Source organism: Hypomesus transpacificus, chromosome 1, assembly GCF_021917145.1.
Source record: "Hypomesus transpacificus isolate Combined female chromosome 1, fHypTra1, whole genome shotgun sequence".
Classification (NCBI taxonomy): domain Eukaryota; kingdom Metazoa; phylum Chordata; class Actinopteri; order Osmeriformes; family Osmeridae; genus Hypomesus; species Hypomesus transpacificus.
The window spans coordinates 8,675,491-8,695,625 of NC_061060.1; the positions used below are offsets into that span (position 1 = coordinate 8,675,491).

Below are 20,135 nucleotides of genomic sequence, written 5' to 3' on the forward strand. Positions count from 1 at the left end.
AGTAAAGTAAAAGCATCTGAACAGAAAGACAACCATGAGTGCAATGGAGCTTTCAATGTTCGAGTGAATCATGTGCATGGATCGTTGGTGTCAAAGGCTGAGCACCACTTACACTGACGAGAGTTAGGTAAAACCAAGAGGGGTCAATGCAGTTCAGTTTAGAGGTGAGACGACGACAGGCATCAGCCGCATGGGCAGCTACAAGGCCGCATACTTAGTCAATGCTAATAAATACAGACGGCTCAAAGCAAAGCAGGGCTTGTCAAGTGTTTTGGGTGCTCCTGGCCTAGGAACAGTTGCCTTCTGATGAAGCACATTTGATAAGACTTCAACTGACGTATTTTTTAAGTAGTTTTGTTGTGACGAATCCCGTTTTTGTTTTCTCCACTGTCTTTAGCAATGTAGTTGACCAAGAGTCTTATCACCAGAATCCGGTTGTGGCAATAGACTTGGAGGATGACATAAGAACAAAGTGACCTGGTGTGTCTTGACTGGAGATACAGTGTCTGATAGGGCCCATAGATGACTTGGGTGAATCTCTATAATATCCGGTTGCGAAATCAGAGAATGAGTCGTGACAGGGTGTGTATTTAGGCTGTAGGCGTATTCATGTTAGGTCTACATCAGGGGTGTCAAACTCCGGTCCTCGAGGGCCGCTGTCCTGCATGTTTTAGATGTTTCCCTGATCCAGCTCACCTGATTTGAATGAAGGGTCGTTATAACAAACCATTTAATTGAATCAGGTGTGTTGGAGCAGGGAAAAATCTAAAACATGCAGGACAGCGGCCCTCGAGGACCGGAGTTCGACACCCCTGGTCTACATCCTGACTCATTCGCTGATTTCGCAAGCTGCTTATTTGAATTACTTTACATTCAACTTCCCTGTCAGTTGAGTAGCCTAAACAAATCTTGCTCTCACATAATCTGAAAAACCTACAACTTATCCAGTGAGTACCTACATAGGCCTACACAGTAACATGCACAAATCGTTAATGTTTCACCGCCAGTAGTTATTTATTGTTGAAAGATATTCTGTAGGCTATAGCCAGCCATATGCTATTTAATTGGACCCACGAGGACATAACTTATCTTGTTCGTGTTTACCTTCTCCTTCCACGGTCCAAATTTAGCTTTGAAACATAAGCCCCGGCAGTAATCACCACGTGTTCTTCTTGTCTTCATCGTCCAAGTTACTAAGGCGACTATGCAAGCAATGCTGCGGTTGGTTGAGCAGCCATGACGTCAGATAAACATCGGGGATTCCTGCAGTGGGTAGCTGGAGGCTTCAAATGTGTTCAGACTTCAAGCGTCTCAGTGGACACGGACGAAGTTGAAAGGAAACTCTCGAGAAACATTTCGTCTAGCGCACTGCCGTTTGGTTTTCAAGGTCGCATTCAGTGCTGTCTATGTTTACTATTAAGCGTTTGCGAGTCGATGAAAGTGTTTCACTGAATTCTAAAAACAAAACTACATAGGCCTAACTATATGGCAAACTTCGGTAGAGGTCCTAGCCGACAGCTATCACTCATAAACACCGTATTTAACTAGTGTACTCCCAAAAGAAGAACACTTTACAGAGGTTAAGACAACAGCCTTGCCACATGTAAGTTTTTTTTTTACATTTGTTGTGTTTTAAATATTGAAAACCTTAAAACCTTGCAGAACATGCTTTGTTAAATGTTATGAATCAGCATCTCCTAAATATTGTAATCAATTACAGTGGTTGACACAATACAAAATATTGAATTAACATGATAATAAAATTACATTCATGTAATGTATGATCATGGGTCATACAGCACATTGACTTGTTTACCTTTCAGGAGTTTGCATTGAGGGGCAGTACCAATGTCAGAGAAACAAACAATTCAAGTTTAAGTTGACTTTTGACAGGGGTCATATAATTCTACCACATCTGGGTCTATTGATATAAAAGTGTACACCCTGAAAAAATTATGTACATGCTCTGGCCTAATCCGACAACAGTGTTTGTTGGTCATTTATTTGTTAAATGTAAATTTACAGTGCATCGAATGCATAGATACAGGAGTTATTAAGTTACAGTCCAAACTGGACCAACAGGTTGTTGTTGTTTTTAAATGTCAAGGACAGTGCAGGTCCTGGACACTTGCTGACAGACGCAGTGGAAGGCTTTAGCCCATCTTTTGCTAGTTCTGAAAGTTCACTACTTTGTGTCAAACTTCACAATGTAAAGCCGAAAACTTTGTATTTTTCTTACTGTTAAGTTGGACCCAGTTCACATTGCAGTGTGACTGTACCCCTTTGTAGATTGTGGGTTTCAATAAGGAGATCTTTCTGGTGTTTCTCACATCGCTCACATCGCTCGATTCCCACAGCGTTGCAACTGGACCTGTGTCTTACTCTGTTCTGTTCAGCAGAGTGTGTATCAATATTGAAACAAGCTCTGTACCTCACCCCTCCAGGCTATCTCGATTGAACCTTTCAGTGGCCGTCATTGGCCTTTTTCCCAGGGCCAGCCTATCAGCCGCACATGCTGTGCTGGTCTGACTGGCGTAGAGAGCACAGAGGGGATCAGTGACAGTGTGCAGATGTACTAGCGTCTCAAATGTCACCCCTCTGAGTTCTTCCAAGCCTTTGAAACCAGCAGGCGTCCCTTAAATAGATAAGCCTTTTATATTTACGTCTGGGGAGACGGGAGATGGGTAACCTCTAAGCAAGGTGTTTCTTATACTTATAGCACGCCTTCCCCAGTGACTCAGCAAAACAAAGGCCTCCTCCGAGGAAGCTCAGGGGTAGGGAGATAGGGTAGAACACCCTGGCCTCAGGTTCAGATAGGAGGTTTCTATCCTCAGGGAATGCCAGTTTGAGCATGCTGGTGTACTCCCAGCGATGCTGTCAAATGACACCCTGTTTTGGAGCACTCCAAAGGAAAACAGCGTTTCTTTATGACATTTCCTTCATAGGACTTATGGAGCTCATTTTCAATCATTGTAGATCAAAGATGAACTCCAGGATGAGAGGACGGATACTGTAGCAGTGCTTCAGTGCGTTCAAACAGGGATTTCAATCAAGTTAAAAGCCTTTTAGTAAAGCAGAACTGTGTGTCTGCTTGTTGTCCTCCAGAACGGCCGCCATGTTTCCTGATGCCCTGGAAGCAGCTGGGCGGGTGGAGGGTCTGCCCCTGTCTTGCCCCAACACCCTGCCCGACCCAGAGGAAGACGATGGAGAAACTGAAGAGGGGAAGGGGCATAAGAGGAGAGGCCGCTACCGACACAGCTTGCACATACTCAAACCATTCAGGATAAAACACAAGTAAGCACTTTGGCTTCATGGCTCGTTTGCAGCCACACATAGTTAGACAGACAGATAGACAGACAGATGGTCAGGCTGACAGGCAGATAGACAGACATAGCTTGTTTTACTATACTGTGAGGAGTCTTACAGTATAGCTTAATACCATGCTTTTGGCCTATGTGTTCCCATGGTTCAGGCCTATCACCCACCAACAGACCTCTCAGTGTTTCACTGATAAACGCTTGACTGATAAACTGGCCCTGAACTTTTTCACTGCTCCCTCAGATTTCTATGAAGTGTGTGCAAACTGCTGTTCAAACACTGGGGTCTCAATTCATCTTTCATCCAGACTGCAGACTTTTTCTTTCTCTCTCAGGGGCCAGTGTGTTCTCATCTCTCCACATAACACCGTGAAGATGATGTTTTCTGGCAACTCTCTCTGTTTTCTAGGCACCAGCACCCAGTCGACAACGCTGGACTCTTTTCCTTCATGACCCTCCATTGGCTCTCCCCGTTGGCACTCAAGGCCTATAAGGCATCCAGTCTGTCCATAGACGATGTATGGGGCCTATCCTGTCACGAGGCTTCTGAAACAAACTGTCAGAGGTGAGTTTCGAGCATCAGGAAACAGGCGTTCTCACGGTTTAATAAGGATGTTGGGTTTCCCATTTGAGCAAACATTAATGGACAAACTTCACTTTTCTGGGGCTGCATGTGAGTGTACATAACAGGCCAGATAATGTTGGTGGGACAAACAGTACAATACAGAAGTTGGGTCAAAGTTGGCCTGGTGGACTTCTGGGTAATGAGTAGGGCTGTGTGGATGGAATTCCCTCGATTTCCCAGGCTGTGTGTGTGTGTGTGACAGGGAGGTTGATGAACGTTGTGCTTCCCTCTCACTCCCCAGGCGAGATCTGGCAGAACGGTGTTATTAATAGTAGGGATTAGAGATTAGAGCAAGAGTTAGCTAGTCCAAGGAAGGCTGTCCTTTAGAGCAGTTATGTCATTAACCCTCATGCCTGGAACACACCACTCTCTCAGCAACTCTCATTAACTGTCCCTTTCACTGGAATCCAGATCAGGTCTAGGCACCTGCCAAAATGACTTTTTAGCAAACCTGTTTTAGACTCAGCTCTTGTGAAAGTGTAACTCTAAAGAATGACTGGACCATAATGAATGAACACTAAGGATTTTCAGTAGTTGTTGTGAGTGTTAATCAAGAACAACAAGACATGTTGACAGGTCCTGGGAAGATGAAAGGACTCTGCTGAGACTCTCTGGGTTATAAAACGTGTGGCACAATGTAATGTTTCTGGACCAAGGACACAGTCAGCCCAAACCTGCTTCGCTAGTATGTGTTAGTGTGGAGCAAAGAGCTAGAATGGAGGGTATAACTTTGTGTTGACTTGGCCAGAACAGTTATGCAACAGCACATGCCCCAGGCAATGGGGGGATGGGAAGGCTATCCTGGGAGAGTTGACACTTGGAAGTGCTGAGTGAGGTAGGCGTCTGAGAGATCTGGACAGTTCTGCTTTGTAACAACAACTTCCTCAAATGTCTGTTTTACCATCAAGACTGTCCTAACGTGAATAGGTAAAGATTTAGTGTATATCAGACACATTTTTGGCCACAGTCTATTGAACAACCTTATGAACTACCACTTTATGTACTGCTTTACATATACTTATTGTTTCATCAACCTTTTTAACATTGAGGTTGATACTAATTTCTAAAGCCGAAGGGGCAGTTTTTCAGACTTGGCTGTAAATGGGAAGCATTAAGGCAGCTAATTGTAACTTCTCAGTTAGCTTGGTTTGAATTTAAGTCATAATTATCAGCCGGTGGGAGAATTGGCTTAGTTTAATGTCCTATATGCCTCTGATAGGTTTTTAATAAACCCATAAAATGTGTAAATTAGGTTCTGCAGCTGGTCTTTTCCAGCTTTTTAAAGCCATTAGAATGATACATTTTGTCAAAATGACATAGTTATGGGGTATTCAACAGCGCTGAAGGAATATGAGTACATCTTCAGCATGTTTGGATGTACTTCACGTAGACTAATCATGTATGCGTCATCTGGCCAACATAATATTTAATGAGTCCAATCTGTGGTAAATGACTGCCACAAAATGTCGAATTTTTACGTATAATATTTTTGTCTGTCTCTATAGCAAATCCCCCCACCAATTCAGTCCACTTTTGTGTGAACTGAGTGGTCAGCACAACAATCCTTTGTCTGACCCCCAAAAAACATTCCATGGTATGCTAATGTATCTAGTTTCACCTGAGGTAAATGTGGTGAGTGACATATTTTCCCCTCATGACTTTGGAATGTAACTGTTCCTCTCTTGTTCAGATTGGAGTCCTTATGGCACGATGAGCTGAAGAGAAAAGGCAAAGACGGAGCTTCTCTGACGCGGGCTTTCTGGAGGTTCTGTCAGACCCGCATGCTTGTGGCCATCTTCTCCCTCCTCCTCACCATGGTGGCTGGCTTTGTCGGGCCTGTAAGTACTCTGCAAAGTACACTACAAATCCCCCCTTCTCCTCATTATTCTGCTGATGTGGTGAACAACTCCTCCTTACTTATTCAGCCAGTGCTGTGGCTCAGAGTCCAAGTATTTTATTTTGAATCGGTTTATCCTGTTTCACGCTGGGCTGGATATTGAAATGAAAACATACCAGAAGATTACAAAGCTTTAGATAGTGAACCCCATATTAAGCCTCTCAGATTAGCTAGTATGTACCCAGTCATGCTTTGGTCAAGAAATATGCTGTTCTTTCCAAACTGCCACACTTTCAGTTCAATATTCCCCCTTACAATACCCTTAAACCAAACTCAAACAATAGTGAGAGGAGAAGGGCTGACTGTGCAGTCCAAGACTGCAGCTCTTCTTATTGTATTCAATCTTCACGAGCGGTAATTATGTTTGGAGTTCCCCAACTGGGTTGTTACAGAGTATCCAGACTGCATGTGGTACTGTGTGTGTGTTCCCAATCTAATAGCATTAGCTCCATTTACTTGTTCCACAATAACTCAGTTGTGTCACATTACCATCTGGGACTTGCATGGTTTGTTGTCAGTTGTGCACACTTATTTGCACTAATACTATGTATTGTACTGCATATGATCCTAAACACTAATTATTATACTCCACATTGGACAAGCAACCTACACATTTCACATAGAGTGTAAAGACGTTAATTACATTTTTAAGGAATGTGCACAGAGGGTTAGGAATTTAGGATTCAGGGACACCTCCACAGGATTTAATGTAGACCACTAGGTAACTCAAGAGGAGCAGGACTAATCATTCCAATGTACTCTTAGCGGATAGTCATTAAACGTTAAACGTTTTGTCTTGTAAAGTTGAACCTTTTCTTCTGCTGTACTCTGTGTAATAGAACACGGTCGTCTGCTCCAGTCTCCAGACGCCGTCCGCACAGTCATGTCATACTTTTCCTTCTGATCTTTCTAAACTTGTTGAACAAAATGTTCTCTCCTCTTCCCTTTCATCGTCTTTCTGTCCATTCTCATCCTCCATCATCCCACTCTCACCTGCTTTCTCCTAAATCACACTTTATCTGCACACTCTCCTTTTGTCCCTCCTTTTCCCTCCTCCCTCCACCCTCTCTCCTCCTCCCTCTCTTCTCATCCCTCCTTCCTCTCTCCTCCTCCCTCTCTTCTCATCCCTCCTCCCTCTCTCCTCCTCCCTCTCTTCTCACCCCTCCTCCCTCTCTCCACCTCCCTCTTTTCTCATCCCTTGTCCCTCTGTCCTCATCCTCCGCAGGCCGTCCTGGTTCGGGCTCTGTTGGAGTATTCCCAGAGCACTGAGAGCTGGCTTCCCTATGGCCTCTCCCTGGTGGCTGGCATCTTCCTCATGGAGCTCATGCGCTCCTGGTCCCTGGCTCTAATGTGGGCCGTCAACTACCGTACCGCTGCCCGCCTCCGGGGGGCAGCACTCACGTTCGCCTTCCAGAAGATCCTTCGCCTACGCAGCACCAAAGACATCAGTCCTGGAGAGGTGGGTGTGCCCAGCTCCAAATCCATCCTAGGAAACTGTTGTTTTGGCACTTCATTCAGACGGGAAAGGATTATGTCAACTTTGGCAATCAGACATTTGCCTGAAATAACTCATTTGGTCGAGCGGAATGTCCAGCATATTACTGTCATAAATAGAGCTAAGAGTCTATTTGAGCTCAGTAAACCACAGTCAACTATCTTACATAAGGAAGCGAGATTCATTTTCCCTGTTTGTAATGTGTGCCTGTATTTCCAGTTGATCAACATCTGCTCCAGCGACGGCCAGAGGCTGTATGAGGCTGTGTCTGTGGGCTGTTTGCTGGCTGGAGGGCCACTGGTGGGCATCCTGGGGCTGTGTTACACAACCTACTTCCTGGGCCCTACGGCCCTGGTGGGATCAGCCATCTTCCTTATCTTCTATCCCTTCATGGTATGGACTCATCTTCATCCATTTGTGTCTGGGCGTCCTACAAAAACATGGAACTGTGGATGCTTTGGCTGTATTTTTAGATAACAGCAGGGTATAGTTACTCAATCATTAGCTATTCATGTGGCACATGGACCATTTTCCAGCCACAAACCTATTCTCGTGACATCGACCGCATCGGAAGTTATTACAAGCTACATTGTTGTTGACAGGCCATTTTTCTTTCGAACACAACCTGGGATTCTTACCCCTTTCTCCCTCCACCAAAAAAAAAAACCTTCAGCCTGCCAATCTCTTGTCTAGTTTGGTCCTGTTATTCTTACATTTCATTCGGTAGCAGTGAGAGCCCTGACTAGAGACCTTGGGGGACTGTTAGTGATTTTCCCCAGGGCACCCCTGCAGTAATGCCTGACGTATAACAGCAAGTGTCTGCTTCCATTTCCTCTGTCTGAGTCTGACACTGATTTGTCCTCTTTATTTCGTTCCCTCCCATCACCCTGTCTCTCTGTCTCGTCTCTATCGTCTCTCCTGCGTCTGGACAGATGCTGGCCTCGCGTCTCACAGCGTATTTCCGCAGGAAGTGTGTGGTTGTGACTGACCAGCGCGTGAGGCTCATGAACGAGATCCTGGGCTGTATCAAGTTCATCAAGATGTACTGTTGGGAAGATGCCTTTTCCCAGAATGTCCACAGTGAGTGTCTGGTCAACATGTTTCCTGCCTGAGCTCAGTGACTCAGCACGTTTCTTGGACTTCCTGTTTTAGGTCTAGATAAGGGAACTTGCAACTGGTTTTGTGTGTCTCGTTTCTGTAGTCCCTTTTGACTTGTTAATCTGGGTTAAGGGTCAGGTCAAATTCGATTTCTCGTGCTTCAGGAAATCTACACCATTAGCTGAAAAACCCTCCAGTCATCCATTGAAGTTAAACTCCTCCTGTGAAGTAACTGGAGAAGTCGAACTGACATTAAGTCAATTTCCATTATCTGCCATTGGCTACGACTCCAGCCATGTGTTGCACCATTATCAAGCCAACGCCTCAATCCCTCATGCCGGAGGGTTAAATTGAAAGGCATTTAAATCTCTTTGAAACCTTAAGGCCTTTCGAGGTTGTTCCACTTAGCTGAGAATTAGAGGGAGCCGTTTCTCACGAGGCCCTCCCATATATGTTGTGGATAACAGTCATTCACTGCTTTTAATCATGGTTTTAATTATCCATGTGGACCTTGTTTCACATCACTGTTTCAGGATTACCTATTATTATGATAATTAATTGGCCGTTCATCTAAGAGGCCAGCGAGTCGTACGATTTGCAGTCAATTCTTTTTACCCACCCCTCAATTTGTTTTATTGTTCATCGGATGGTTTTATTACACATGGCTTTTACGTTGCCTGGAATACATTGTCAAAGAAGAAATATGTGTGTGATTGCAGTGAAATCAGTTGGGGGTTTGAAATGTTTTAGGAGGAGTGTATTGTGGCTTCCCCTAGAGCACATTGTCCCCTTGGCAGTGGGAGACAGGGTTTGGCCAGGTGCCAGGACAGTGCTCTCAGGGGACTACTAAATGAGGCACATGCATTTGAACACAAACACGGCCCAAAGAAAGGGGCAACTGAAGTTGGATGACTGCCAAGGGCCCATGAGACCTCCTCGTACCTTGTATGGTCACGAGGCCCTGCTCGTCTCTTCTATTTTGGTGTTCTTCCTCGTCTATGTCGCAACGTTGACGTCTGGGCAGACGTGCTCAGTCAACACAGTGGAAATGTACAGAGAAGTCACTAAGAGATTGAGTAAAATGACTCAAGGCTATTGTTCTCACTCTCTCTCTCTCTTTTTCTCTGTCCTCTCTCTGCCATCCTCCTGCTATAGAGGTGCGTTCAGAAGAAAAGGGTATACTGGAGAAGGCTGGCTATGTCCAGAGCCTCACTGTGGGCGTGGCTCCCATCGTCGTGGTAATAGCTAGCGTGTGCACGTTCACCTTACATATGGCGCTGGGCTACGATCTCAATGCTGCTCAGGTATGCATGTTCTATTGCAGTAGCCTCAGTAGCTTTCACTAGTGTGTGCTTTATCTAATGAAATGACTCACAGTTTTTTAACCCCTTCAGGCCTTCACTGTGGTGGCGGTCTTCAACTCCATGACCTTTGCCCTCAAGGTCACTCCATTAGCCGTGCGCTCTTTGTCAGAGGGTAAAGTGGCTGTTAAAAGATTTCAGGTAAGCAGGTTTTACGTGTAACACATTATTGGAATCAGGAAGGAAAATACACTTTCCATGAAGTCCTTAGGCTAAAAGCGTCTGCTAAATGCATAAATGTAAGTCCCATTCCACACAGTAAAACAAATCTACCACATAAATCTGTGTACATACAGAGGCTCTTCATGATGGAAGACCGAGAGGTCGTCACGGTAAAAATGGAGGATCCTGAGAACGCCGTTGAGTTCCGGGACGCGACGTTGGCTTGGGAGAAGGCCCGCGCCCCGGCGGACAAACCCTCGACCCCGCCCAAGAAGCCCTTCAAGCGCGGGGGCATCTCCCGGGTCCTGCGCAGGGAGAAGCTGAGCTTGTACATCAGCACGGAGGAAGGGAAGGGCGGCGGGGAGGGACCCAATGGGCAGAGCCTGCTCACGCACATGGAGCAGGAGAGCCCTCAGAGCACCATCTCCTCCACTCAGAGCATTAGACCCCCCCTCCACAAGACCCTGCATCGCATCGACCTGCGCGTGCGCAGGGTAAACCCCCTCGCTCAGACACACTCGCACCTTGCATCTGTTTTTTGCACAGTAATCTTATACTGAGGGGTTTGTGATCTGATGTGCAGGGGGCGCTGGTTGGAATCTGTGGAGGTGTAGGAAGTGGAAAGACCTCGCTTCTGTCTGCTCTCCTTGGCCAGGTGAGATTCTAGACTGTGACGTAGGTCTAGTCTACACCTCACTCACATTTCTCTTCACAAAGGAAACATGTTATGTTGCTTTTACCAAGTCATAATACAATCTGTATTATTTATGAATAGCCCATTTGGAGTGGAATGAAGCCAGCTGTGTTTCCACCTGGATCCGTTGTGCTTGTTTTCAGATGACGCTGCTGGAGGGGACTGTGGCGGTGGGCGGGGGATTCGCCTACGTGGCCCAGCAGGCCTGGATCCTCAACGACTCGCTGAAGGAGAACATCCTGTTTGGGAAGGAGTATGACTCAGCCAAGTAAGAAACATTTTTGCGGCTAGCTTTCGCCAAGAAAGGTTGCTTTTATCAGAAAGGCGCGGGAGAGTCCGTGTCTAAGTTCAGATGCAAAGTTTTCTTTATGGTCATCAACAGGGATACATTCACGGGCTCTCTGTGGTACAAAGCTTAACTAAAACAGGATTTACAGCAAGCTTTATACATTTCATAGGAGCTCCCATTATTCGTACGTTGAACCCCAATCTGGGTGGATAAATTATGTTATCTCTCGTTAAGCAGGGACATGTCAGTTTGTCCGTATCATGAAGGTCTGGCTCTATTTTTTACTAGCCATTCAAAGTCTGGTTTTCGTTAGCTACTGTATATCTCGCCCTATCTGTAGTTCCTAAATGTCAACATGACCCATTCGGGGTCCTGTTGTCTTCTTATGCTACTGGCCTCTTTACTCAAATATGTAATGTTCTTATTGTAACCTCTGGTTGACGATCATTTATTTTACATGATCCTGCAATCAATAGTGCTCTCTAGTTTTTTGTTAGTGGGCCTATATTTTAAGATGAACTCGTTCAATTGGTAGTTTTCCATCTAAGTTACCACATAGACTTAGAATGGGGTATTTCATACAGTTTTCGGGTGCCGGGTGCAGGCGTCGTGGTTCCAGTGAAGAGGACTCGTTCTGAAGTGATGTCTCTGTGTTCTATTAGGTACAACGCTGTGCTGGAAGCCTGCTGTCTTGTTCCCGATCTTCTAGACCTGCCTTACGGAGACATGACCGAGGTACCTGCGGTTTCTCCTCAGGGCTCTAATTACAACCTGATACCATGTTCAACTTTACAAGTCCACTATCCCTCTCCAAAGCCTCTTTGGTGTGGGCCCAGTGGGAAGTCCTGATGTAGATGTGTCCCTGCTGTCTCTCCAGATAGGAGAGAGGGGTGCCAATCTGAGCGGAGGCCAGCGTCAGAGGGTGAGTCTGGCACGCGCCCTGTACAGCAACCGGCCCCTTCTGCTGCTGGACGACCCCCTCAGTGCGGTCGACGCCCACGTCGGCTCCCACCTCTTCCACAAAGCCATCCGCGGAGCCTCCAAGGACAAGACCATCCTGTTCGTAACGCACCAGCTGCAGGTGAGAGGACTGTCTTACAGACGCTGAACAATCCCGTCACCCGCTGAACATTCTTCTGTCTGAAGCGTCCGAAATGCCCTAAGTTCCTTCTTTTTTTTTTATCAATGTGAACACCAATGTGAAGGGAGCAGTTATATCCGTGACCTTTCTTAGAGGAGTGGCATTTGTGTGAATGGGCTTGGTCTGGGATTTCTTATCAAAGGGAAATTGGTCTCCAATTTGATGGCATTCATACCCGTGTTCCTGTACTACCATTCTCAGTACCTGTCAGAGTGTGACGAGGTGATCCTGATGAGGGACGGGCAGATTGCAGAGCATGGCACCCACGCCCAGCTAATGGGCAGAGGGCGAGACTATGCCAGCCTCTTCAACAGCATGCAGCAGGAGGTAAGGCACAGGGTGCCCGACACTGCTGTCTGGGAGAAAGCACCAGAGCCACCCCCCCACAATAACACAATAACATCGTACATCACCGCCTGAATTAAACATGAGAGGGGACAGCCAAGCGGGTGGCGAGGAAATGTTAATGCATACAGGCCTTTCATTATTTATGCACACATTGATTTACCGGTGTAGACCACTAAAGACCCTGTCACCAATACCTCTGTTTAAATGAGTTAGTGGGCTTTGTTATGGCGGATAGATTTGTGGTGGCCTCTTTTCAAAGCTTCACCTCTTTCTCTCTCTTTCTCTCTCTGTCTCTCTCTCTTTCTGGTTGTCACAGGACCTGGTGAGAAAGAACCTGATGAACAAGGAAGGGAGAACAGCAGAGGGAAAGGTTGAGACCATCGTCGTCGCGCAGGCTGCCAGACCACCAGCGGAGAACAGGAAAGGAGGTGAGACCTGCCCAACGCTCCGAATAATGTCCCGGAAAACTTGTTTCAAAAGGTTCACAGGCTTCTCTGTTCCTTCATTAATTATTTTTGTTTCTTTCTTCCTTTCCTTTTTCTTGTCCCTCCTCAGACCAGCTCATGAAGGCTGAGGAGAGAGGTTCTGGTGCTGTGGCCTGGTCTGTGTATGCGGCCTACATCAAAGCTGCAGGAGGTCCTATAGCCCTCACCTTCAACATCTTCCTCTTCCTCTCCACCACCGGTAGCATAGCCTTCAGCAACTGGTGGCTCAGCTACTGGATTCGCCAGGGCTCAGGGGTCAGTCTGCCCTAGATTCAATCACTCTCCTTGTTCTGTATATGTGCCTTGTTAGCGCTCATTTACAGAAAACAGCTAGGATTTTATCATACATTAATGCGTTTAATGAAATACTATCGTGGTAGTTGCTTCATCAAACCTATCGGTACTGTTGATTAAAAAAGGAGGACTAGCAGTTTGACAGGTGTGTTGCAAAACGGACTATGTTTTGAGAGTGAAATGTATTTGGGATGGCAACATCATTCGACTGACTGCCTCCATCGGTGTTTGACTCTTCACTCAGATGGGATTTCTCTCATTCACGAGATAGAAAATCTCCGCTCATTGTTTTTCCTTCATGGTAATTTGTTGTTCCATCTGCCCTCAGAACACATCGTTCGTCCTGGAGAATGAAACGGTGGCAGGCAACAGCATGAGGCTGAACCCTCACATAAAGTACTACTCTACCGTATACATGTTGTCTATGGGAGCAGCCCTGCTCTTGAAGACAATGCGAGGGCTTGTGTTCGTCAAGGTAAACACCCCCGCTGTCACCTGAACATGTCCTGGCCTTTTTTCTCGAAACACGTCTTTATAATTTAGCTTTTCCTTGGTGTACTCTGGGCTTTGAAAGGGAAAGGGGAAAAGTTAATATGGCATTGTTGTACAACCTTTGCTTGCTCTAATTTTCTTTCTCTCATCCTTTTGAGTTTTCAGAGTTTCAGTTCTTTAATTGAAAGTGCCTGCAGGCTAAATCCATTTATCTGTCCACTGCCATGACTTGCAGCTTTAGAGGTTGTGTGTGTGCAGACTATGTGTGCTGTCTGTGACGTAGGTGAGCGTGTGTGTGCCTTTGCTTGTGTGTGTATGTGTCTGTGTATGCCCCCTTTCTTTGCTAACCCTTCTTGACAGCAAATTACAGAGGTTAGGTCCCAGCATAATTGTGTGTTTGCAAAATTTCAGATAGCTAATCTTTTTTGTCTTTACCCCTGGCTGTGATGAGATCATTTGCAGTGCTGAATATTCCATTAATAGAATTAATGTGTTCTCTCCTGCCAAAAGTAATTTATGTCCACATGGCATGACTTCCCACAAGCGTTCACTTAGACATTGGGGTCACAGCCTTTAAGTGTCATCGTCCCAGGCACTCATTTATGAATCAGGATTTGACAGAACAATTAAAAACTTGTTGTGTAACAGTGTCTCAAAACATGAGTACATTTAACATATGGCTAGCTAACATTAGCAGCTTGTCATGTGAGTGTTACAATGTGTACATAACTGTGTACGCTAGTAACACTTCCCAAATGCCAGTATTTATTTATACCGTTTTTGGCATCTGTTAGTGTTCTCTTTTTTCTAGAAGCACCCTCTGGTCGATTCTGTTTTCCAATGTTGTGATTGTTTTGTTGCGTTTGTTTGTTTGTCTCCTCATTCAAACCCCCTGTGTTTCTGCCTGCCAGTGCACCGTGAGAGCAGCCTCCGTCCTCCACGACAAGCTGTTCCGCCAGCTCCTCCTCAGCCCCATGCGCTTCTTCGACACCACACCTCTGGGTCGAGTCCTCACCCGCTTCTCCCGAGACATGGACGAGGGTGAGTCCTGATGTGTCTTGACGTACTCTCACACTCGCTCTCAGTACACAAACACACCCATGCATGCACACGCACACACAATCACACACACATTCATACATATGCACACACACACACACAAACACACAGCCAGTGGGACACCCCATGTGATCTGACACCACGCTCTTTCCTCTGCTATTTTCCCCCTCAGTGGATGTGCGTCTGACCATGCAGGCTGAGATGCTTCTCCAGAACATGACCCTGGTCCTCTTCTGTCTGGGCATGGTGGGCATCGTCTTCCCCTGGTTCCTGCTCTCCCTCCTGCCGCTTGGAGTCTTCCTCTTTGTCGTCAACCGCATCTCCAGGTCAGACTTCCATGATGCCATCAGCTCCCAGTTCCTAAGATGCTGTTTGGCATACAGCTTTCATAGTTTTAAAACACCAAAAGACAGTACTTTCTGCAACACTGAATTATACAACAGCTAGAAGTGTATAAATGTACCTATGCTCCAAGACAATTGGATGATGAAAAAAATATTTTAACTGAAAAATATAACGATACCACAGGCTTTCTTCCTATTCTCAAAAAAATACTGAAATATTATTCAAATTCATTCCTGTAGCATCCATTTGTGACATGGCTGATAAGATCACACACAGATCAAAAAAAGACTTCTCTTGAAGTGGCTCTTTGTGATCCAGAGAGGAAGCAGCCTGACTGCATAAACATGTTGGTTCAGGTAACAGGCTCGGAACGAGGAGATGTCATGTTCTCCCCAGACCTTCCCTCTCTCTCTCCACACTTTTTTTCATGAGAAAGCGGGATGATTCATGGGAAACTTGTTTTTCACATGCACAGTCCAGCCATTTCTGTGTCTAAATGTAGCAAACCACACCACTTTTGTCAAAGAACCACTCTCTCTCGCACGTCCCCGTGGAGTCTGTGTCCAGTCCTGTAGCAGAGGTGTGTGACAAGGCTTATAAAATCACACATAAATCAGACGCTGAGCCCAGAAATGACCGAAGCTCTGCCAGGAAATGTGGGCCCTGTCTTTTGCAAAATACGACTCCCCTGTGTGCTTTCAAATCACCGGCACCGCCATACGGACCGTCGTTTTTTTTTTCACCACCGCTACCTCACTGATTTTCTTTTCTGTTGCGTTCACCTTTCTCTCTAACCGGGACGGTCTACCTTCTGTCTCCTCTCCAGGGTTCTGATCCGTGAGCTGAAGCGATTGGAGAACATTAGCCTATCGCCATTCACCTCCCACATCACCAGTAGCCTCCAGGGCTTATCAACCATCCATGCCTATGGCCGAGGGGACGATTTTCTTCACAGGTATGACCTCATCTGCTTAGTAGGACAGGAAGCTGTAGGAAGGACAGAGCGTCCTCCGGGGCTGCGCCCGGCCCTGGATAGACGTGTTGTTGTTTCCTAAGTCTAGCTCTGTTTCTCAGGTACGAGGCTTTGCTGGACACCAACCAGGCCTCCCACTACCTCTTCAGCTGTGCTATGCGCTGGCTGGCAGTGCGACTCGACCTGATCAGCATCACGCTCATCACATCTGTAGCTCTCCTCATCGTCTTCATGCACAACCAGATACCTCCAGCATATGCAGGCTTGGCTATATCCTATGCTGTGCAGGTACATGCATGCATAAACGTACACAAACACACGCACACCCCCGCGACTACGACATCCTTACCATTTACCTCAGAGCACAGTTTTGGCACGTGTTGTTCACATAAGAGGGCATGTTCTGACTCGTCCTGCTGGGAATGTGTCTGTGGTCATGGTTTTTCCCTTGCACGACACCGTACACGTTTTATTACGCTCCATTCATCATTTTGCAATTTAATGCCCATAGGTATGGGATCACGCACGGAGCAATATGAAATTAAAATTGATTGGACGACTCCTAAAAAGGAGTCTTATCAGCATAGCTGTCTAAAGGGGTTATAAATGTTCATAGTTTATCCAGCTCATTTATTTCAGAGTATCGTTGTACAATAGGGTTAGCATGTTTTTACTGTAACTGGGCGTGAGGGTGTTAATCATTGACGGTGACCTTTCACCTCTTTATCTCTTTCTCTCTCTCTTTCTCTCTCTCTTTCTCTCTCTCTCCAGCTTACTGGTCTGTTTCAGTTCACCGTGAGGCTGCTGTCCGAGACTGAAGCTCGGTTTACGTCAGTAGAGAGGATCAATCATTACATAAAGGTAGGAGCCTTAATGATGTGGCTGTCTGCCAACACCACAGGGTGAACATGTGCTGCTGCAGTGAAGGCCTACACATGCACACACTCTTCCAGGCTCTGATATGGAAATCCACATGCCCAACCACAACACTATCCATTTTCCAAACGCACGCCACACCCAGATCATTTGAGAAAACGCAAACATGTGAAAACGAAGGCCATCCAGGTGTGGCTGAGCAGTTGGCCACAGTTCAGTCCAGGAAGCTGGAAGTGTGCGATGAGCACACATCAGGAAGCAGAAGGAACCCTGTGTGCGGCCCAACACACTTCATAGCACACGACTGAGCTTATTCCACACAACACTCATCAAAGCATAAAGATCCTTAGACCAGTGGAATTTTCCTCCCTCCGGAGCGTAGTTAATTTGGAGCGTTCCACAGAAGACATTGCTGGCGAGAGGCAGGGGTCTTAGCTCCAGGGTGGGAGATGCAGAGATTAACATCCAATACCGTCTCCTCTCTTCTATTCTCTCAGAACCTAGAGAGCGAGGCGCCCAGACGCATCCCTGGGCCATCTTCTCCTGCCCCCTGCTGGCCTCACGAGGGACGAATTTTGTTCCAGGACGTGGAGATGCGTTACCGTGACGACCAGCCGCTGGTCCTCAAAAAACTCTCTTTTAACATCATGCCAGAGGAGACCATTGGCATTGTGGGTCGCACTGGATCAGGTCAGTGGAAAAAAATATCCTCTACTTCTTAGCTATTTTCTTACATCGAAAAATGTGCAGTTGGTATTTTTCATTGAGGGCGTGTATCATCCTTCTGTATTTTCTCTCTGTACCTAGGAAAGTCCTCCTTAGGCGTGGCTCTGTTCAGACTGGCCGAGCTGACTGGAGGCTCCATCATCATTGATGGCATTGATATTGCTCAGATTGGCCTGGATGACCTGAGAAGCAAGCTGTCCATCATTCCACAAGAGCCCGTTCTTTTCATAGGCACTGTCAGGTACTATCAGGAGAATGATCACTCATCGTCTGATAACTACAGTTGCTATGTATCCAAATGTTCATAATGATGGAGTCATTAGAGTTTTCCCTTCCACTAACAGGTCCAATCTCGACCCATGGGGTCAATACTCGGATGAACAAATCTGGGATGCACTTGAAAGGACCCATATAAAGGAAATGGTAGGTCGAATGAAAAGGCCCAAATTGATCTATCAAAAAAAATAGGCCAATCGTTGATGTTTAAACCTCTTTTTATGTCTTTCTATGTCCAGATCAGCCAGCTGCCCCACTCCCTCTCTTCAGAGGTGACGGAGAACGGAGAGAACTTCTCCGTGGGAGAGAGACAGCTGTTGTGTGTGGCAAGAGCTCTGTTGAGACACAGCAAGGTAAAGAGGGTCTAGACCAGTGCCCAAGCACACCACACCTTCGATGGCGTAACATCACCACCACATGGCCAGTAGTGTAACTACATCCCTTTGACGTTGAGCAGCATCAACTGTCGTAATGTGATTTGCAGGTATTTTTAAACTGTGATAAACGATGTGTTCCTTATTGAAGGTTCACCAAGTAAGCTTCATTCCATCATGTGATGTCTCCTAGATCCTTCTGTTGGACGAGGCGACGGCAGCCATAGACACAGAGACAGACCGGCTAATCCAGGAGACCATCCGGGAGTCTTTTGTTGGGTGCACCACTCTAGTCATTGCTCATCGCCTCAACACTGTGCTCAGCTGTAAACGAGTTATGGTGTTGGACCACGGACAGGTGAGCCGGCCTGCCTGCCTAACCCTCCCTGTTTGCTTGTCCTCCCTAAGATTTCTCTGAGGGAAAGATAGATGTGATGGTTTTGCTTATATTGCGTTTCTCCATCGCAACAGATTTTGGAGTTCGACTCCCCCTCTGCATTGCTGGCAGATGAGAACTCCAGATTCCGTGCCATGATCCAAGCATCGGATGGCAAGAGGAGTGAAACCCAACAGAGCTGAACTGCTCCAGACTCCAGGACTCAGCTGACAATTCAGCAAGATACCCAACTCAAAAAACATCCTTTTAAATGCAATGCGGAGGTTTGCACAAAAGCTGCTTGGTGTACAGACTGTTGATTTCATAAACCAAAGCCTCTGATGACCATGCTGTAAAGTCACACCATAGATGTCAATTGAATATCTCCTACAGTATGTATTTGCAGGATCTGAGTGTATTCAGCTGATCTTTGCTGCTGTCGAAAGAGTGAAAGTCCTGGAGGCCAAAAGAACAGACGCAAGAGCCTAAGAGCATTGACTCTTACAATGACACTTTATATTTCATGATGAAACACTGAAGACCATGAAAGTCCCCCTTTCCCCTGTCTCTAGGAGGCCAACTAGGAGATGCAAACATTTTTCGCATTTTTTGAAATAGTTTGAAATCCACACACAAAGGACACACACATTAAACTGTCATTATCATGTTACAACAATGCATTTCCCCTTATCAAATAACTGTACCAAAGTGTCCAGTCCACTGTAATGTCAGGAATATGCATTTTCAAAAGTACTGTTCTTTTTTATCAGGTTTATCAGATTGTTATATAGTATAGTATAGACGATATCATTTCAGAAAGTTATTGCAGATGCAGTATGTGTGCCTATACAGTTACAGTTGAGATTTGTCATGTAGTCCACTGGACCTTTAAGCTGTTATGTGAAGATTTGCTCATATTTTTGTTCTCGTTAGGTGAATCAAAGGTTATTTATCTAAATGCTGGTATTTTAAAATGATCTCTTGTATTTCTGTTTGTAGGTACATCTGATGGATTATTTTTTATCTTCATGCGTAACATTTTTAAATGTAATATTTTGTTGTACATACATTTAGATACATTGAAATTATATCAATATGGAATTATGAAATAAATAAATTAATGGCACAGACAATGTTGAAACTATAATGAACAATTTCAGTGTTTTGTTATCATTTGGGATTGTAAACATCTGCCTTAAAACTAACACTGATCAAAGGTTGAGTGCAATAATGCAGACATGGACAAGATTGCCTTGTAAGACGTGAGATTGTAATTTTCCATTTTTTTATCTGTAAAGTTTTGATAATATGGAATAAAAATGCTTTAGCAATAAAGATATTTTTTATACATCTGCAAATGTGTCCTATTTTGTATCCATATTGCGTCTATTCACACAAAGACGTTTTTTATTTGAAACAGTTTAAGACTCCG

At 45.6% G+C, this 20,135-nt stretch overlaps 1 protein-coding gene across 1 annotated transcript; it reads left to right on the top strand.

Moving 5' to 3' along the window:
- The first annotated feature begins 1,277 nt into the window (after positions 1-1,277).
- On the top strand, positions 1,278-20,051 carry wu:fb13g09 (ATP-binding cassette sub-family C member 5). The gene is made up of 29 exons (XM_047022856.1): positions 1,278-1,603; positions 3,106-3,294; positions 3,727-3,882; positions 5,633-5,780; positions 7,065-7,298; positions 7,554-7,727; positions 8,267-8,414; positions 9,588-9,736; positions 9,827-9,934; positions 10,090-10,449; positions 10,539-10,610; positions 10,793-10,917; positions 11,601-11,673; positions 11,816-12,019; positions 12,281-12,406; positions 12,744-12,855; positions 12,983-13,167; positions 13,535-13,681; positions 14,610-14,739; positions 14,930-15,083; positions 15,929-16,057; positions 16,177-16,363; positions 16,847-16,936; positions 17,449-17,641; positions 17,759-17,918; positions 18,022-18,100; positions 18,193-18,306; positions 18,521-18,685; positions 18,799-20,051. Exons 2-29 carry the CDS (start codon positions 3,116-3,118, stop codon positions 18,904-18,906), a joined length of 4,209 nt encoding a protein of 1,402 aa, XP_046878812.1. The 5' UTR covers positions 1,278-1,603; positions 3,106-3,115; the 3' UTR covers positions 18,907-20,051.
- Positions 20,052-20,135: the final 84 nt, after the last annotated feature.

Excerpts from the sequence above, each read along its gene's own strand:
- wu:fb13g09 (XM_047022856.1), top strand. The coding sequence starts at position 3,116 with ATGTTTCCTGATGCCCTGGAAGCAGCTGGGCGGGTGGAGGGTCTGCCC. Across the intron at positions 13,682-14,609 it reads GAGGGCTTGTGTTCGTCAAG|TGCACCGTGAGAGCAGCCTC; the intron begins GTAAACACCCCC and ends TCTGCCTGCCAG. Across the intron at positions 16,364-16,846 it reads CTATATCCTATGCTGTGCAG|CTTACTGGTCTGTTTCAGTT; the intron begins GTACATGCATGC and ends CTCTCTCTCCAG.